Source organism: Vombatus ursinus, unplaced genomic scaffold (assembly GCF_900497805.2).
Source record: "Vombatus ursinus unplaced genomic scaffold, bare-nosed wombat genome assembly UNPS02014779.1, whole genome shotgun sequence".
Taxonomy (NCBI): Eukaryota; Metazoa; Chordata; class Mammalia; order Diprotodontia; family Vombatidae; genus Vombatus; species Vombatus ursinus.
In genome coordinates, this window is record NW_020954557.1 from 12,371,473 (window position 1) to 12,390,353 (window position 18,881).

The following is an 18,881-nucleotide window of genomic DNA, read 5'->3' on the forward strand; positions in this document are numbered from 1 at the left end:
AAGATTAGAAGGAAGGTAGAAAATTGGGGAAGAATTTTTACAACCAGGCTCTCTGATAAGGGCCTCATTTCCAAAATATATAGAGAATTAAGTCAAATTTATAAGAATACAAGCCATTCCCCAATTGATAAGTGGTCAAAGGATATGAACAGACAGTTCTCAGATGAAGAAATTAAAGCCATCTATAGTCATATGAAAAAATGCTCTAAATCACTATTGATTAGAGAAATGCAAATCAAAACAACTCTGAGGTACCACATCACACTTATCAGAATGGCCAACATGACAAAACAGGAAAATGATAAATGTTGGAGAGAATGTGGTAAAATTGGAACACTAATGCATTATTGGTGGAGTTGTGAAATGATCCAACCATTTTGGAGAGCAATTTGGAACTATGCCCAAAGGGCTATAAAAATGTGCATACCCTTTGACCCAGCAATAGCACTTCTAGGGCTATATCCCGAAGAGATCACACAAATGGGAAAAGGACCTACATGTACAAAAATATTCATAGCAGCTCTTTTTGTGGTGGCAAAGAATTGGAAATTGAGAGGATGCCCATCAATTGGGGAATGGCTGAGCAAGTTGTGATAAAAGAATGTGATGGAATACTATTGTGCTATAAGAAATGATGAACAGGCTGACTTCAGAAAAACCTGGAAAGACTTGTATGGTCTGATGCTGAGTGAAGTGAGCAGAACCAAGAGAACGTTGTACACAACAACAGCCACGTTGTGTGATGACTAATATTGATAAACTTAACCCTTCCTGGTAATACAAGGATCTAAGACATCTCCAGAGGCCTTGTGATGGAAAATGCTATCCACACCCAAACAAAGAACTATGGAAGCTGAATTGTTATTTTTTTTCTCTTCTGTTGAGTTTTGTTTCCTCTTTCTGATGGTTCCTCCTATTGGTTTTAATTTCTACTTACAGCATCACTAATGTCAAAATATGTTTAATATGAATGGAAATGTATAGCCTATATCAGATTGTGCGCCATCTTGGGGAGGGTGGTGGGGAGGAAAGGGGAGAAAAACTTTAAACTCAAAAGCATATGGAAGTGATTATTGATAAATCAAAATAAATTAATAAAAAAAAGAAAAAAAAGAATTACTCCCATGTTTACTTAGAAGAAGGTCTTTAGTGTGGTGACTTCGGGATCCAGGCTTGCTCTTCTGCCTAGAATATAGTAGGTGTTTGGTAAATAATTGTTTATTAATTGACTATGTTTGACCAGTAACTTAAATAAACTACAGATGGTAGGTTTATCAGATTGGTAGATGACATTAACATGATCACCAACACAAGCTTGGATGGAACCTGGCCTATTACTGGAGCTGACAAGGGAAATGCCCCAGGCAGCTGAGTTTTGTTTTTGGTCACACCTCAATCTCCTTTTTACTTCCTTTCAGTTATCAATATTATTTGGGGAGAAAGAAACCTTGGAATCAAGTCATAGAGAAGAGTTTGGAGCAAAGTTTCTTTTCTTGGTACACAGTGCTTGCTCAGAAGAAAAATAATCATATGTTTGGATGACTGCAGTGTCTTTATTTTTCACATTCATTTATCTAAACACCTGTTGTGTTGTCTTTTTTAAAAAAGGTAAAGTCCTGCAATCTAACTAGCTCTCTTATTAATTAATACTGTGCCATTAGTTTCTTTGGACAATTAAAAAAAAAACATTGGCTATACAATCTCTATCAATGAAACAGCTGGAACTATAAAAAGTAAAAAAAATTGCATGTGACAATGCAAGGAAGCAAAGTTAACATAGTGGTTACCAGTCAGGAGCCAAAAACAACAACAGAGAGCTAGAATGCTGGCCAAATCAAAATCAAATAAGATGAAATGTAACAGGGAGATTTTATGAGTGTGTGTATATATATATGTGTGTGTGTGTGTGTATATACACACACACACACACACATACACATATACACATGTGTGTGTTATGTATGTGTTTATATATGTGTATGTGTACGAGGAGAGAGAAAGTCTTAAAATCAGGTCCAAGAAATTAATTTTATAATTACAAGATAATATGTAGCTAGATAATAGTTTGTCTAAAAAAGATTGGCAGATTTTCATATCCTGAAATCTCAAATGAGTCAAAAGTGTGATATAGCATTTATCAAAAAGCATTTATTAATCGTTTGCTCTGTGCAGAGAACTGTGCTAAGTGCTTGGACTACAAGGTCATACAAAACCAGAGTCTTGAGGTGCTCACATTCTAATGGGGAGGCAATGTGTAGATAACCAGATACAAACAAGACATATACAGTGTAGGTGGGAGGTAATCTCAGAGGAGATAACACTAGCGACTGGGAGGATTAGGAAAATCCTCTGGAGCTAAGACTTGAAGGAGGGCATGGAAACCAAGAGACACCATGTGAGGAGGCAAAGTATTATAAGCATGGATACAACCATTACAAAGGAATGAAGATGAAAGATGGAATTTCATGTGTAAGGAACCTCAAGTGGGACAGTGTAGGCTGCATCAAGAGGTGTACAGAGTTCAGGATCAAGGAGATCCCATAGCATTCTTACCAGGTCAAACCACAACTGGAATATTACAGTTCTAAGGGTCACATTTTAGGAGGGATAAGCTGGAGAGGGTAATCAGGTTGAAAAAAGATAGCAATCTTTATAGGGATAAGCTAAAAAATTTGGAGATGTTTAGCCTGGCAAAAGGAAGACAAAGGGACAAAATGGCTCTTGTTCAAGTATTTTAAGAGTTATCACACAGAAGAGGAGTTGGATTTACTTTGTTTTGCCTCAGAAAAAAAATAGGAGCAATGAATATCAAGAGGTAGATTTAGGTTCAATGGAAGGAAAAATATTAACAATTAAAACAATTATCCTGAGGTATAATGAGCTGCCTCTGGAAGAAGTGGATTTTCCTCACTGAAATCCTCAAGTCAAGGATAGATGACTGCTAGTCAGCTACATAAGATAGTTTGGGAATTCCGACCTCTGAGAATCTGTCCAACTCTGATATTTTGGGATTCTGGGTCTTTGGGTTGTGGTACTTTGTAAAGTGGTGCATGTCAATGAATTATTGTTTTGTTTGGGTTTTTCGTTTTCCACTTGACCCATTGTTATCCTATGAGTCAATTATTTTGTGCGTGATTTACACTAATATGAAATACCAAAGAAACCTAATATTCCTGAGTGAGAAAGGATTGTTTTATTGAGCTGATTGGAATTTAAACTGTTTTCATGAAGCATACTTACTCTCTTAGAAGACCAAAGTTCTTGCTTTGAAAAGCTGTACTTTTTTGTCCATCCTTGTAATTACATTGGTGTAGGGAATTCAGGATGAGGGAACTCCCTCTACCAATGCAGATCAGCAGCTTTAGAGCCGTGGTTCCATGGAGTACTAATAGAATAACCGATTTGCCCAGGATTGTACAAGCAATATATGTCAGAATTGGGTCTTCCACACAGCTGGGAATCCACAGGGACACTGCCTCTTTTTCTTATCTGTTCCTTAGTATCACTTGGGAGAACATAGTATCCCTTAGAACTATGAAGTAACACCAAACACACGAAAAATTATTTACTTCTGCTTGACAATCGTTGGTTGGGAAAGCCATATTGAACACCATGTTGGTTCTGTTGTGAAAAAAGATTAGATAAAAATAATAGCTAGCTATTATTTATATAGTGGCTTAAGGTTTGCAAAATACTACACAAATATCTCATTTGATCCTCACACTAACCCCAGAAGGCAGGTCCTATTATTATCCCAATGTTATAGATGAGGAAACTGAGGCACATAGAAATGAACTAACTTGCCTAGGTTCACACAGCTACTAAGTATCCAAGGCCCACTCCAGGCCCAGAGCTTTATCCATTGCATCACCCCACTGCATTAGATAGCAATTTACTCATTTTGAGAGTTTTCTAGGAATACTCATTTCCCAGTTCCCTCCTAATGACAAGATAAAAGATTCAGACACACTGGGTCTATGTATTATAGCTTGTTTTTATTTGTTCTGTATCTTCAGAAAATCTTTTACTTTCACCATAATAAAACTTTAATTTCTGTGTTAATGTTCAAGGATACAATCTAGAAATCACCTGCAGAAATTGCTTTGAAGTTATTTGTTTACAGCTACAAATGCCCTTTATCTGCTTAGACATCAGGCCAATTTACCCAAGACACTCTGGACTCAAGAAACAGTTTGTATATTAATTCAAACACAGAAAATAACAAGAAACGTACAAGGTCTCCCTGGCCGTGCATCAAGAAACATCCTACACTACAGCTAACAGGATTGAAATCAAAATGTCAGACTTTAAAAATGAAAAAAAAAATTGAGGAAAATCATTCAACAATATTTACAAACATTCTTTATCAGCCAGCAAATCCATTGAGCCTTGTCTTATTGGTTGCTATTGATGCAAAAGATGTGATCATGATCACCACATCTGAGGGGTTTAAATTCAACTTAGGGAGAGAAAACATCATTTGCACCATTCATTTTATGTTTATCATTGTTAGCACAAGATAAGGGTCTCTGAGGCATAGAGGGCTTTTTGTTAGAACTGGAATAGGGCTAGGATCATTATCTTTAAAGGAATCTGAGTAGGGGAGGGAAAGAAAAGGCAGTCTTCAAAGTAAAGTAGATAGATAGATAGATAGATAGATAGATAGACAGACAGACAGATAGATGATTAATAAATAATTGATAGATATTTGATAGGTGATTGATAGACAGACATTAGATAGATGATGATAGATAGTGTTTGTGCCAAGTATCTCAGCCTAATTACAGGGATGCTTAAATATATATATACACATCATGCATTTTTGGAAAAGAATTTTATCATATGAGGAAACTGGATTTAACCAGGACTAAATGAGACAAAAAGAGAAAGGGGAGAATGATAACTTGGCACCAGAATATTCTTAAGGATAATTTCATGCTATGTAATTCTTGCACAGTTGAGCTGTGTTTGGAGCATGCACAGACCGTTTCCCTCAATGTTTCACACACATAGAGTCAAATAAAGCAAATCTAAATTCTATCATAAGAGGTCCAAGTTGTTCTAAAACCCTAGGAAGGTCACAGTTACAGGAATTGGTAATGTTAAAAGATAACAATCATATGCAATCTTGCATTGCTGCTATTTATGTATATGCCTGGTTTTTCCATGTAGATTATGAGCTCTCTCAGTAGTTTATATCTGAAATTATTTTCTAATTCAGGGGTTCTTAACCTGATGGCCAAGAACTTGCTTTTAAAATATTTCGATGATTATATTTCAATGTAATTGGTTAACTTTATACTTCTATATATTTTACTTTATAAATTTATAAGTCTTCAAAGCCATTCATGGGTTTTACCAAACTATCAAGGGGGCCCGTAACACACACACACACACACACACACACACACACATACACAAGCTTAAGAATCCCTGACCTAAGTGATCTGCCTGCCTCCAGGTTCATCCCTTATACAACTGCCAAGGTAATCTTCTTAACAAAAAAAAAAAATTGTCATTTTCCAGTCCTACTCAAAAGTCACTTGAGTAACTCCCTATTGAGTATCTTCACAAAGAAAACCCCATGTAGAGTATTGGAGTGCTATGGTCCACAGGGGTAACAAAAGTTGGACACACCTGAATGACTGAACAACAACTGAGATTTGATGAGGTGGAGGTGGGAAAGGAGTGTGTTTCAACATATAGGAGATAGAATATCATGTATAGGGAAATTTATGTACAGTGAATGGCCAATAGGCAGGTTTGGCTGGAATACAGAGTATGAAAAGTGAAGTAATAGATGAATGAAGTTAATGGAAAAGCATTTATTAATTATTTGCTATATGTAAATCACTATGCTGACCACTGAGCAGGTAGAGGATTTATTCTTTTGCTCAGAGACCCCTCTCCAGACCCATAGGTCAAATTAGCCTACTGAGAGGCTTTCTGGTCTGGTAGAACAAGTATTAGTCTAGTAATCAGAGGGCCTATGTTTGTATCTTGGTCATGCTGCTTGTTATTTGTGTCATGCTTTCTAGGACTCATTTTCTTCATCTATAGAACAAGGGCATTGGAATAGGTGGTCTCTAACATCTCAGTTCTATGATCTACTAACATTCTATGATCCTGTTATTAAGGGTCAGTGATTAGTGTTTTTGATTGGTTTTGTCCTATTTTGTTTTCTGTTAAAACACCATTACAAGCATCAGCAGATCCAAGATGGTGGAGTAAAGGCAGGGATTCACCTGAGCTCTCTCAAATTTGCCTCCAAACAATGTTAAAATAGCACATCAAAATGAATTCTGAAGTGGCAGAATGAATGAAAAAAAGGGTAAAACTATTTTCTAGCCCAAGACAGTTAAGATGGTCAGCAGGAAAGGTCTGTCTCACTGGAGTGAAAGTAGAGTGCAGTCCAGCACAGTCTGTGCCAGCACAGGCCTTGCCTCAGCAAGCCAGCAACAGGGATGGGGGATGGGCAAAGAGGGGAGGATGGGGTGCCACTGAATCTGTGGTGGTAGATTCCAGAGCTCTCAGTCCACAGATGGTAAAAGAAAGGTACAACTGGTCAGAAGGAGATTATAGGGGAATCTTTGCTGGCACTGGGAGCACGACTCTTTTGCATTGCCCATCTCCAGTTCTAGGTCACAGTCTCAGGGCAAGAAATAGACAGGAAAATGAGTAAACAACAAAACAACAAAAAAGAACCTAGCCATAGAAAGTTACTATGGTGACAGAGAAGATCAAAACACAAACTCAGAAGACAAAAATGTCAAAACAGCTACATGCAAAACCTCAAAGAAAAATGTGAATTGATCTCAACCCCCTTCCCCCCAAAAAAACAGAATTCCTAGAAGAGCTCAAAAACTATTTTAAAAATCAAATAAGATAGGTAGAGGAAAAAATTAGGGAAAGAAATCAGAGTAATACAAGAAAATCACGAAAAAATGAGTCAACAGTTGGTAAAGGAGGCACAAAAAAAAAATACTGAAGAAAATAACACCTTAAAAAACATAATAGGCCAAATGGTAAAAGAGGCTCAAAAAGCCACTGAAGAAAAGATCTCCCTAAAGAGCAGAATTGACCAAGTAGAAAAGGAGGTACAAAAGTTCAATGAAGAAAATAAAAATAAAAAATTAGAATTGGGCAAGTGGAAGCTAACAACTCCATGAGACATCAAGAAACATTAAAATGAATTTTAAAAAAAGAAGAAAATGTGAACTAGATCACTGGAAAAACAACTGACCTGGAAAAATAGATTGAGGGGAGATAATTTAAGAATTACTGGACTACCAGAAAGCCATGATCAAAAAAAGAGCCCAGAAATCATCTTTCAAGAAATCAAAAAGAACAACTGCCCTAATATCCTAGATCCAAAAGGTAAAATAGAAATTGAAAGAAACCACTAATCACCTTCTGAAAGAAATCCCAAAATGAAAACTCCCAAATTCCAGAGCTCCCAGGTCAAGGAGAAAATATTGTAAGCAGCCAGAAAGAAGCAACAAATATTGTGGAACCACAGTCAGGATAACACATGATTTAGCACCTTCTACAATAAAGGATCAGAAGGCTTAGAATTTGATATTCCAGAGGCCAAAGGAGATAGTATTACAACCAAGAATCACCTACACAGCAAAAGTGAACATAATCATTCCAGGGGGAAATGGATATTTAATGAAATGGAGGAATTTCAAGCATTTAATAGAAAATTTGACTTTCAAATACAAGACTCAAAAGAAGAGTAAAAAAGTGAAAGAGGCTCAGATTCCTTAAGAACCTAGCCAATAGCTCACAAATATTCAGATTCCTTAAGAGTCTGGCCAATATGGCATATCCTTAATAAACCTTGTCTTTGGCTGAAAGAAGGCTTGGGATGAATTCTTTCGGGCAGGACCTGTGTGTCGTGATTTCAGGGTTCCAGAACCCCTAAACATCTAGACCTCATCATATGGTTAACTGCACCGGGAAAAACTGCCTAATACCAGGCTCTTCATCAGCCAATCCTGGAAAATACATAAGCTCCCCCCTCCCCCTAATCCCTTTCTTGCCCTGTAGTTGGTAGATTTCCAAGCAACTAACAAGGCTTGGCTTGGAAGTGCTTTTTGGGCCTAACCTCTCAGATTCCATTAGATCAGACATCTGCGAGCCTGTCTCAAACTCAGCCTGATGCTCTCAGGCTCTCAGTCCAGGGGTTCTGTTCAAGGCCATGGACCTGGGCACACTTTTGGACTCCCTATCTGGAAGCATAGGCCCAATCCTCTCAATTCTCTCCATGCTAGGGAATTGGGAAAACTTCAGGTACTTTTTTTGGGCTTTTGGTTTTTTTTTTTGTTTGTTTCTCAAGGCTTATTCCCAAATCCTCCTCTAAGGAGGGAGGGACTTCCAGCCCCCATGCCAGCAAAGGGTCAATCCTCTTCAATTCCCAAAGATTCACCTTTGGGCTGTCTTTTACAAAATTGGGAAAAATTTAGTTTCTCTAAAGAACTTGAAAAGAAAAGGCTGGTGTTCTTTTGCAACGCTGTTTGGCCTCAGTATCACTTGGAAAATTACAAGATATGGCCCATTTTGGGGACATTGCAGCAACATACTCTCTCAGAGTTAGAATGATATTGTATCAGAGAAGGAAAATGGGTGGAGATTTCCTCCATAATGACTTTTGTGAACTTTCTTGTGACCTCATTCTCAGAAAAGATTGTAAGATGCTCGTAGCTAGAGCTACCCCACAAATGCAGAAGAGGGATCAACTAGACTTTTTGGATGACCCTTTTATGGCCCCCAGTGCTAGAGCATCTCCCTCTTCCCATCCTCCATTAACACCACCTCCACAACTCCATCTTATTCTCCCCTGGCCCCTCCTGTTTCCCATGTTCCCCCAGAAGTATGGGAGATAGTGGAGCTAATTGTTTGGGATCAGGGAATTCCTGGACAAGCTACTCAAGCCACCCCAGCTGTTGTTCACCTACGAGACCCTAAAGTACCTAATTTTGGTCTTATTACTAAGCCTTTTTATGACTCTACTCAAGGGCTTGACTCACTCCCTCTGGAGTGGGGCCCCAACAAGCTAAAACATTTGAGACATTGAAAACTAAATTGACCACCACTCCAGCATTAATTCTACCCAATCAAGAAAAACCTTTCACCTTGTATGCTGGTGAAAGGAGAGGACAGGCTTTAGGAGTCCTAATCCAGTCCTTAGGACCTGACCCCAGACCCGCTGTTTATTTTTCAAAACATTTAGACTCTCTGACTATAGGATGATCTTCATGCCTCCAAGCAGTGGCCACAACAGTCATTCTATTTAAAAACCATTTAACTGGCAGTAAGCTAGAAGAAACCATCCAACAAGTTTGTCAGGCTTGCCCAATTTCTATCCAGAGACTCTGGAATATACTTGTGAATCCTTGGAGGACCTCAAGCTACTGTTTGGAAAGTCCCCAGCCCCCTCCACTGGACAGGTGGATAACAAGAGCTGAAATCCCACATGCTCTTTTCCTTCTATGTTTTTACCTTGCCATAGTCATCTTTAATTCCTTCCAGGGAAATTGTCTCTTCTCTATACATCTTTTTGGCTGCTTGGTCCTTGTTTGTTTAACCTCCTTGCCAGGTTTGTGTCTTCCAGGGTCCTGGCCATCAACTTCCAGATGACTGCTCAGGCTACCAACCTCCAACTGAATCCAAGGTTTTCTAGTCCACTGAACCTGAAGTCTGACCCCTTGAACAGGACCTAGAAAGGCAGGGATAGCTCTACGCCCCTTGCCAGTAGGAAGCACTTTCAGAAGTCGAGACCTTCACCCCTTGCCCCAAAAGAATTTGGGTCCCATTTGTTTCAGGGGGGAATGACAGAGTATGGGCCCAAGCCAAGACTTTTGCCCCTTACCCCAAAAAGAATTTGGGTCCCTTTTGTCTAAGGGATTCTCCTTGAATTCTCCTACTTGATCAAGATCTCTGGCATTCCCCTGGGGTTATAGTCTCATCAACTGGCCTTTTGTTATCTCCTATGCCCAATCTCCCAATTCTGTTACCCTTAACCTGGCCTAACCCTCCATTGTCTTACCTCCCTATGGCCCCTGGCTACTTCCCACCCTTGACATTATCTAGACCCCATTTTAGAACTCCCAGTCACTCCTATCAAAATCTTTCCTAGATCTCTCCCACAGTCTTTCTGTATATAAGGTCCATCTTGTCTCCATTAAGGGGCTCAGATTTCTTAAGAATTATTATTAGCCAATAGCTCACAAATGTTTAGATTCCTTAAGAATCTGGCCAATATGGTGGATCCGTAATAAAACTTGTCTTTGGCTGAAAAAAAAAGGTCAAAGAGAAATTCTAAGGGATTCAATTATTTCCCTCCTTGCATGGGAAGACAATACTTGTAACTCCTAAGAACTTTCTCATTATTAGGTCAGTTAGAAGGAGTATACGTAGACAGAGGGCACAGAGGTGAGTTGACTGTGATGGGATGATATCCAAAAAAATAAAAATAAGGTTGAGAAAGAGATATGCACTGGAAGAAGGGGAAAAGAAAGGTACAGTGGGGTAAATCATCTCTCATAAAAAAGTACCAGAAGAGCTTTGATAGGGGAGGAGAAGATTGGGAGGGGTATCAGGAATACTTAAATCTTACTCTCAAAGTGGGAATAACAAACACACTCAGTTGGGTATAGAAATCTATCTTACCCTACAAGGAGATAGATTTCTATACCCAACTGAGTGTGTATTACCCTATTTACCCTACAGGGAAATAGATGGAGAGGGGGATAAGAGAAAGGGAGGGACTGACAGAAGGGAGTGGGGATTGGGTGAGGCAGTGATCAAAAGCAAAAAATGATTGAGGAAGGACAGGATGAAAGAAAAAAAAGAGAAGGATAAACCAGGAGAAAATGTAGGAAAGAGGGAAATAACCCAGTTAATAATCATAACTGTGAGGGTCAATGGTATGAACTCACCCATAAAACAGAAGTAGATAGCTGAGTAAATTACATGATTTAGACATAAAGGGTTATACCATAAGCAAATTAGGGAAGCATGAAATAATTTTTCTGTCAGATCTATGGCTAAGGGAAGAATTTATGACCAAACAAGAGATAGTATTACAAGATGTAAAATCAATAAGTTTGATAGCATTAGATTAAAAAGGTTTTGCACAAACAAAACCAAGCAACCAAGGTTAGAAGGAAAGCAGAAAATTGGAGGGGGGAGGGAGGAATTTTTATGCAAGTTTCTCTGATAAAGACCTCATTTCTCAAATATAGATATCTGAGTCAAATTTATAAGAATAGAAATCATTCCCCAATCGAAAAATGGTCAAAGGATATGAATATGTAGTTTTAAGTTAAAGAAATCAAAGTTATTTAGAGTCATGAAAAAATTCTCTTAATCACTATTGATTAGAGAAATGTGAATTAAAACAACTCTGAGGAACTACTTCACACCTATCAGATTAGCTAATATGACAGAAAAGAAAATGATAAATGTTGGAGAGTATATAGGAAAATTCAGACACTAGTACTCCACTGTTGGTGGAGTTGTGAATTGATCCAACCATTCTGGAAGACAATTTGGAACTATGCCTAAAGGATTATAAAACTGTGCAGACATTTGACCCAGACATTCCACTACTAGGTATGTATCCCAAAGGGATTTTTTTTTAAAGGAAAAGGTCCCATATGTACAAAAACATTTATAGTAGCTCTTTTTGTGGTGGTAAAGATTTGGAAATTGAGGGAAAGATCATCAATTGGAGAATGGCTGAACAAGTTAAGGTATATAATTGTTATGGAATACTATTGTGCTATAAGAAATGATGAACAGGATGCTTTCAGAAAAACCTGGAAAAACTTACATTAACTGATGGCAAGTGAAGTGAGCCAAGCAGGAGAACACCGTACACAGTAAGAGCAACATTGAACAATGATCAACTGTGAATGACTTAGCCATTCTCAGCACTATAATGATCTAAGACAAATCTGAAGGATTTACGATGAAAAAGAAAGAACTGATGAAGTCTGAGTACAGATTGAAGCATACTTTTTTTTAACTTTCTTTTGTTTTCTTGTTTTGGTTTTGTTTTGTTTTTTTTTTTGGTCTGTGATTTCTTTCACAACATGGCTAATATGGAAATATATTTTGCATGACTGAACATGTATAATCCGTATCAAATTTCTTGCCCTCTCAATGACAAGGGAGGGGAGGAAGGACAGGAGAAAATTGGGGACTCTGAATTTCAAAAAAAATGAATGTAAAAAAAATTTTTTACATGAAATTGGAAAAAATAACATTAATTTTTTTTAAAAAGACCATTAAGATGATAAAAATCATTAATGCTACTGGCTTGTAAGCTCCTTAAGGGCAGGAACTGTCTTCTGTCTCTTCTTTTATCCTTAGAATTTAGCACAGTGCCTGGCATATAATGCACGCAATTGATTATCAGTACAAGATAGTTATTGAGCCAAACTTTTCTCTACAGGAATATTTTCATGGCCTTTTGTCTTCCAAATCAAACAAAATTGTATTTTCTTTTTCATTTGTTTAATATGGTTGTCATTTTTCTTCCTAAGGCAAGACAACTATGTAGGACAGTACAATTTCTGCCAAATTCTTAATTTGTAATGATTAGAATCCAATTTAAGTACCTCAGTTGTCACATATCTAACTCATATTTTAGAACAGTATTCCACAACAAATTATATCTTTACCTTTCTACTTAGTCTGGGACTGATCATATTTCATAAACAGCCTACAAGTTTCTATTGCTCATCATAAGATTAAAAGACAATTTCTTCAGTGGATAAAGAGGACTCATGAAACTGTTATAAATCATTCCCAGTTATTGAATGGAGACAAGTATTATTTTCACACACAACAAAGCCCATGCTTCTACAAAAAGACACATTTAGAATCCCAGAAACAAATATTAAAGGGATAAGAGCATGAGAAATACCAACTAGTCTAAAGGAAACACAGCACCCTAGGCAACAATAAGTGTATTACTTGCTTCTATTGCCAAAATTATCAGTGTATTCCTTTTGCCCCCTGTCAACAAATCAGTTAGTCAGTCAGCAAACTTTTATTATGTACTTATTACCTGTCCAGTGTTAAGCATTTAGAATAACAAGAACAAAACAGTCCCTGCCCTCAAGGAGTTTACATTCTAAAGAGAGAACAATATGTAAATGACTAGATATACACCAAGCAATAATAATAATAGATAGCTTTTATTAGGGCAGCCAGGTGGCACAGTGGATAGATTGCTGGGCCTGGAGTCAGAAAGACTCACCTTCCTAAGTTCAAATCTGGCCCCAGACATTTACTAGCTGTGTGAACCTGAGCAAATCACTTACCCCTGTTTGCCTGTTTCCTCATCTGTCAAATGAGCTGGAGAAAGAAATGACAAACTATTCCAGTATCTTTGCTGAGAAAACCCCAAATAGGGTCACGAAGAGTTGGACAAAACTAAAATGATTGGGGCAGCTAGATGGCACAGTGGATAGAGCACTGGCCCTGGAGTCAGGAGGATCTGGATTCAAATCTGGCCTGAGACACATGATACTAGCTGTTGTGACCCTGGGCAAGTCACTTAACCCCAACTGCCTCATCCAAAAAAAATTAATAAATAAACTGAAATGACTGAATAACAACAAAGCATTTATTAAGTACCTACAATATTCCAGGCACTGCACTGTGCTAAGTTATTTATGAATGTTATTTCATTTGATTCTCCCAACAATCCTGGGAGGCAGGTGCTATTATTATCATATTCATTTTACAATTGAGGAAATTGAGGCAAACGGAAGTTAAATAACTTGCCCAGGGTGACACAATGAATAAGCATCTGAGGGTGGGATTTAAACTCAGATCTTCTTGATCAGGCCCAGCACTTGATCTACTGAACCACTTAGCCACCTAGTAGATGAAAGGCACATTGGGAAGAAAGCATTGGTGATATGGCAGTGAACAAAACTGCCAGAAGTATAAGTATATTCCTTTTTTTTTCCCTTTTGTCAACAAGTTCATCAGTCAATCAATAAGGATTTAATTAGGCATTTACTATATGCCAGACACTAGAGATACAAAGAAAATAGTCCTTGCCCTAAAGGAGCTCACATTCTAACGAGGGAGACAACATTTCAATACTTAGGTACATCCACGATCTGTAAAGAGTAGCTGTATGTCCTCTTGGTAAGAAATGTTCCCCTAAGACAGTCAAATACTTTCGCAATTATTCTAAAGGGGTCTCAAGATCATCTGCATGGGTGTCTGTGAGGCATGAGACATAGCATGAGTCATAGATGAGGCACAGCAGAATGTGTTGCCAAATGTGCTAGCCGTGTTTACTGCTTGTATAGGAAAAGCTATAGGAATGATGAGCAAGAAAGACAGTGATGAGCCTATGTGCTCTCAGTTATGGTTTGGGGGCTTAAGATTTGGTTAAGTATGCTGTTCATGGAGTATAAGCTACACTTCTGAAATAATAATGGAAGAGTTGATGTTCAGGCTCTGGTTCAGCCACTAAAACTGACACACCGGAGTACCAGTGATGGTAAAGTAAAGTGATGGTAATGCTAACTTTAGGGTCTGCAATAAAAACAACCAATTGGCATCCTGATTTCTCTTGGTTTCTTTTTTACCCCAGGACTAGGGGAACTGTTTCTTCCACCTTTTTGAAAGGAATAAATTTTAATTCTTAGCTTGAAAATCAAGTGAAGAAATGAGTGGTTTCCATGGCATCAATTTTGATAGTAACTAGGGGACCTAATGTCGCTGCTTAGATAGCAATTATGCCTATCTACTGCATAATTGGCAAAGTCTTTGGTGACAGGAAGGAGGAAAAAGAGGAGGAGAAGAGGAGAAGGAAAAGAGAAGAAAGAAGGAAAAAGAAAGGGAAGGGAATAGACTTCATGAGTAGTGAGACATGGGGAACAAATAAACTTTTGCCAAAAACTAACATGAAATTTGGTTTGAATTTTAGCAACTGGATTTTACTCTTAATTTCTTTTCATCTTCTTATTTGGGGGGCCCACAAAACAGTGAATCTTAATTTCATTTCAAAGATTTTGTTCAATATCATTTTTTAAAAAACTTCCTCAAATCCCGTAGCATGGTCCCTTGCAGGTGCTTAATAAACATTTTTCAAATTTAAAAAGTTTTTTTAAACCATATTCGTTACGAAGGCTAAGGTTGCAAAAAGTTTAAATTCTAAAAATATTTCACTTTAAATGCATTCAAATCACTACCGACACCTAAGTTTGGTTCACAATATATATGTATCAATTTAGTACCAGAAGTTTACAATCAATGCTGCTCCTAATGTTGGTATACAAACAACGTTTCAGAAATAATATCAATAATGTTAGTTTAAATAAAATAAAAAGCTTTACTTTAGGTGGGGGGAAGGAGAATGCCATTTCAGCTTGTAGCTGCATGCATTCTGTCGCTGGAATAAAAAGCACTCTCCCCTTAACTCAATGAGTACCATACAGCAAAACAAACTATAATCAGCAAAACTGGTAATACTTTTCCAAACACACAAAGCAATTATAAAAATGTTAGATTAGAATATAAAATTTCATACCAGATCATAGGCAGCTAGGACCTTTTTCTGTACATCTGGTATTGTTCCCAGAGGTTCCAGGTAAGGGAAGTTATCTTTCATAATGAGAGAGACAGAGGGTGTATCATCACTGTTTATCAACCGAGAGGACAAAGTCAATACACACTGTTTCAGGCTGGCAATTGGAGGGAGTCCACAAAGCTCTTTAACGGATACTATTGCATTCTGTCGAGGAAAAAATGTGGAATTACATTAGATTGTTTAACACATTACATCTACTTTATACAACATCTGTTCTTGATGAATAATTCCATTAAGAACTTTCTTAATTCCAAAACAGACTAGAGTTAACTGCAAATTTGAGGTAAATGGGAAAATGGCCAATTTTTTAAAGTAGCAATATTCACAGAGATACATGAATATCTAGTTTATTATTGCAGTTTATACTTCTCTGATTTAAGCAACTCCTTATATTCCATAAGAACAAAGCAGGTCATTTCCAAAGGCCACATTAATGCATTCCTCCAAAAAAAGTTTTAAATAATTTTAAACTAACAATAGCTTGCTAATTGTATAATTTCTTTAATTTCTGCTATGACTACTTGTGGAAACTGTAATTTCACACACAATTTAATTTTGTTCCCATCTCCTTCATAATTATAACAATAACACAGAGATTTTACTTTGTACCCCAATCAACTCACCATTAGTGGTTGTCCCCGGACATTGCAAAGAAAATGCATTTTTGAGTTAATTGTATAAAATATATTTTGGGAATCACCCTCTATTTTAATCATTAGTGTATGGAGAAAGCATTAGAGCCATCCAGCATCCATCCAACCCCTATCAGTCAGCTTTTTTTAGGGTAACAAACTAATCATTTACAACCCCTCCCCCAAGTAATATTTACCAGACCTCTTTCCTGAGCCTATAGCAATGCCTATATACATATATACATATATACGCATCTACATGTGTGTATATATGTGGGTGTACATGTGTATATGTACACATGCACAAAAATATATGGAAGGAAGGAAAAATGAAGGAATGAAGGAAGGAAACAAGCATTCATTAAATGCCTAATATGTGCCAGGTACTGTGCTAAACACTTTTCAAATATTATCTCATTTTATGCTTACAACATCCCTATTTCACAACTAAAGAAACTTAGGCAGATGGAGGTTAAGTGACTTCCTAAGGGCCGTTTCACATCTAGTGAGTATCTGAGGCTAGATCTGAATTTGTCTTCATGACTCTAGGCCCAGCTCTATCCACTGTAGTACCTAATTGCCATATATACATGTATCTATAGAAGTATACATAGATTTATGAACATATGTATGTGTGCATATGCACACACATATACATATATATCAGAATGAAAGTATTGCTATAGGCTCAGGAATTTTTATATCATATACATATGTATTGTGCATGTATGTATGTTTTTATCACACTAAGTTAAAAGCAATCATTGATACACACATTATAGTTTTAAAATAAAACTTTCCTGAAGATAGGGACTATATACACTAGAATACTAGAATTACAAAATGTTCAAGTTAGAAGAAAGTACAGACCATCTAATTCAACCTCTTCATTTCACAAATGAGGCTGATAAAGGTTGGATGACTTGCCCCAGAAGACACAGAAAGAATTAGAGTCAAAACCACAACTAGAATACAGGTCTCCTGTTTCCATCTTTCTTTCCTTCCTTCCTTCCTTTCTTCCTTCCTTCTTCCTTCCTTCTTCCTTCCTTCCTTCTATACAGTTTGCTACTCTATCACACTATTTCTTTTTTCTCTTTCGTGATAGAGAACAGTTCTTAAACCACATAAGTTTCTCACATATTAAATGAAAATGATTGCTGCCATTTTCTTATCTACAATTTCCGTACATAATAACAGAATGTTAGAACTGGAAGGGAACATAAAAAGCAAATAATACTTTTAATTAGAACACCTTTTTTGGATAGTCAGCAAGTTTGTTGACCAGTTTCTTCTATTGAATCTTACCTATATAAACTATTATATTTAGGTTATACACATAAATTATCATCCTATGATTTGATATTTCACATGCAATGTTGGTTCTTGTCATTTATACTATTGCAGAATACACCAATAAGAGATGCTAACATTGACCTCAAGGATTTATAAGAAGAGACAATATATTTTTATACTCCCTTTAAACAGGAAAAATAATTATATACTGTATATAGTAGGTTTTTAATTGATAGAATAGAATTCTCAAACTAAGTATATTCAAAATATGCATGTGTGAAGTTTATTTGATATTTCCACTTAACTGCTAAAATTCTATTGGCTTAAGTCTGCTTCTAACATTTATTAAGTAAATTAAGATAAAAGATGGTGCTGGAAAATGAACAACTAGTAACATTTATAGTATTTTTCCAGCATTTCTCTTATTCAACAGTCTGGGACTTTTCAGTAATTTCAGCATAATATTGCTCTGCATAAGAGTGTTGGGGAAAGTATATTGAACTCTTTTTAAATTTTAGCATTAATAGGAGGAAACAGAAGTAGACATAATCCAAGAGAACAAGCAATCTCCCAAATATGTATTCTTTATTATGGTATGTGCTTTATAGGTAGGTCTCCTTAGGAAAATTAATTCCAAATAAAACAATGACACTACTCTGAAGAATGCTTCCCTTATCAAATCCTCCATAAAACCCACTTAAAAATCTGATTTTCATCATGATTACTCTGATGACTTCTCTCTTCTGAACTATCCAGGAAGCATAAGATAGAACTGTGTTTTTGTTTCATAGGTCTTCTCTGAATAAAGTAAAGGGATAGAGTAGAAATTTGCTTTTTTTAATGAACAGAAATCCATGTTTTTCTCCCTCCCATCTTCCACTCAACTGGGAAAAAGAGAAAAAATATATTGTAACAAATATTCATAATCAAGCAAAACAATTTCCCCAAAATTTAAATATATATATATGCATTAAGTATATACATGTATACATGTCATATATATTCATTATTATTGTGTATCTTTCTATTTACATATCTATATCATGTAGATAGATAGATAGATATAGCACTTTAAAAATCTTATATAACAGCTGGCTAGTTCATAGTAGTAGTAATAATATATTATTGTTATTATTCCTTAAGAAAGAATTCAATTGGGGCAGCTAGGTGGCGCAGTCAGCCCTGAAGTCAGGAGGACCTGAGTTCGAATCTGCAAACACTTGACACTTACTAGCTATGTGACCTTGGGCAAGTCACTTAACCTCAACTCCCTAACAAAAAAAAGAAAGAAAGAAAGAAAGAAAGAAAGAAAGAAAGAAAGAAAGAAA

At 36.7% G+C, this 18,881-nt stretch overlaps 1 protein-coding gene across 2 annotated transcripts in view; it reads right to left on the reverse strand.

Moving 5' to 3' along the window:
• Window positions 1–18,881, reverse strand: part of PLCL1 (phospholipase C like 1 (inactive)) — a 419,773-nt gene that overhangs the window by 68,894 nt on the left and 331,998 nt on the right. Inside the window, exons 3-4 of one of the 2 annotated variants that reach the window (XM_027865657.1) lie at window positions 15,569–15,772; window positions 3,498–3,621 (exon numbers count right to left, since the gene is read on the reverse strand). In XM_027865657.1, coding sequence (XP_027721458.1) covers window positions 3,562–3,621; window positions 15,569–15,772 — 264 coding nt within the window. In that variant the 3' untranslated portion in view covers window positions 3,498–3,561. Of the gene's footprint in view, window positions 1–3,497; window positions 3,622–15,568; window positions 15,773–18,881 lie in introns of those variants that run through there. The other variant, XM_027865656.1, reaches the window with a different exon arrangement.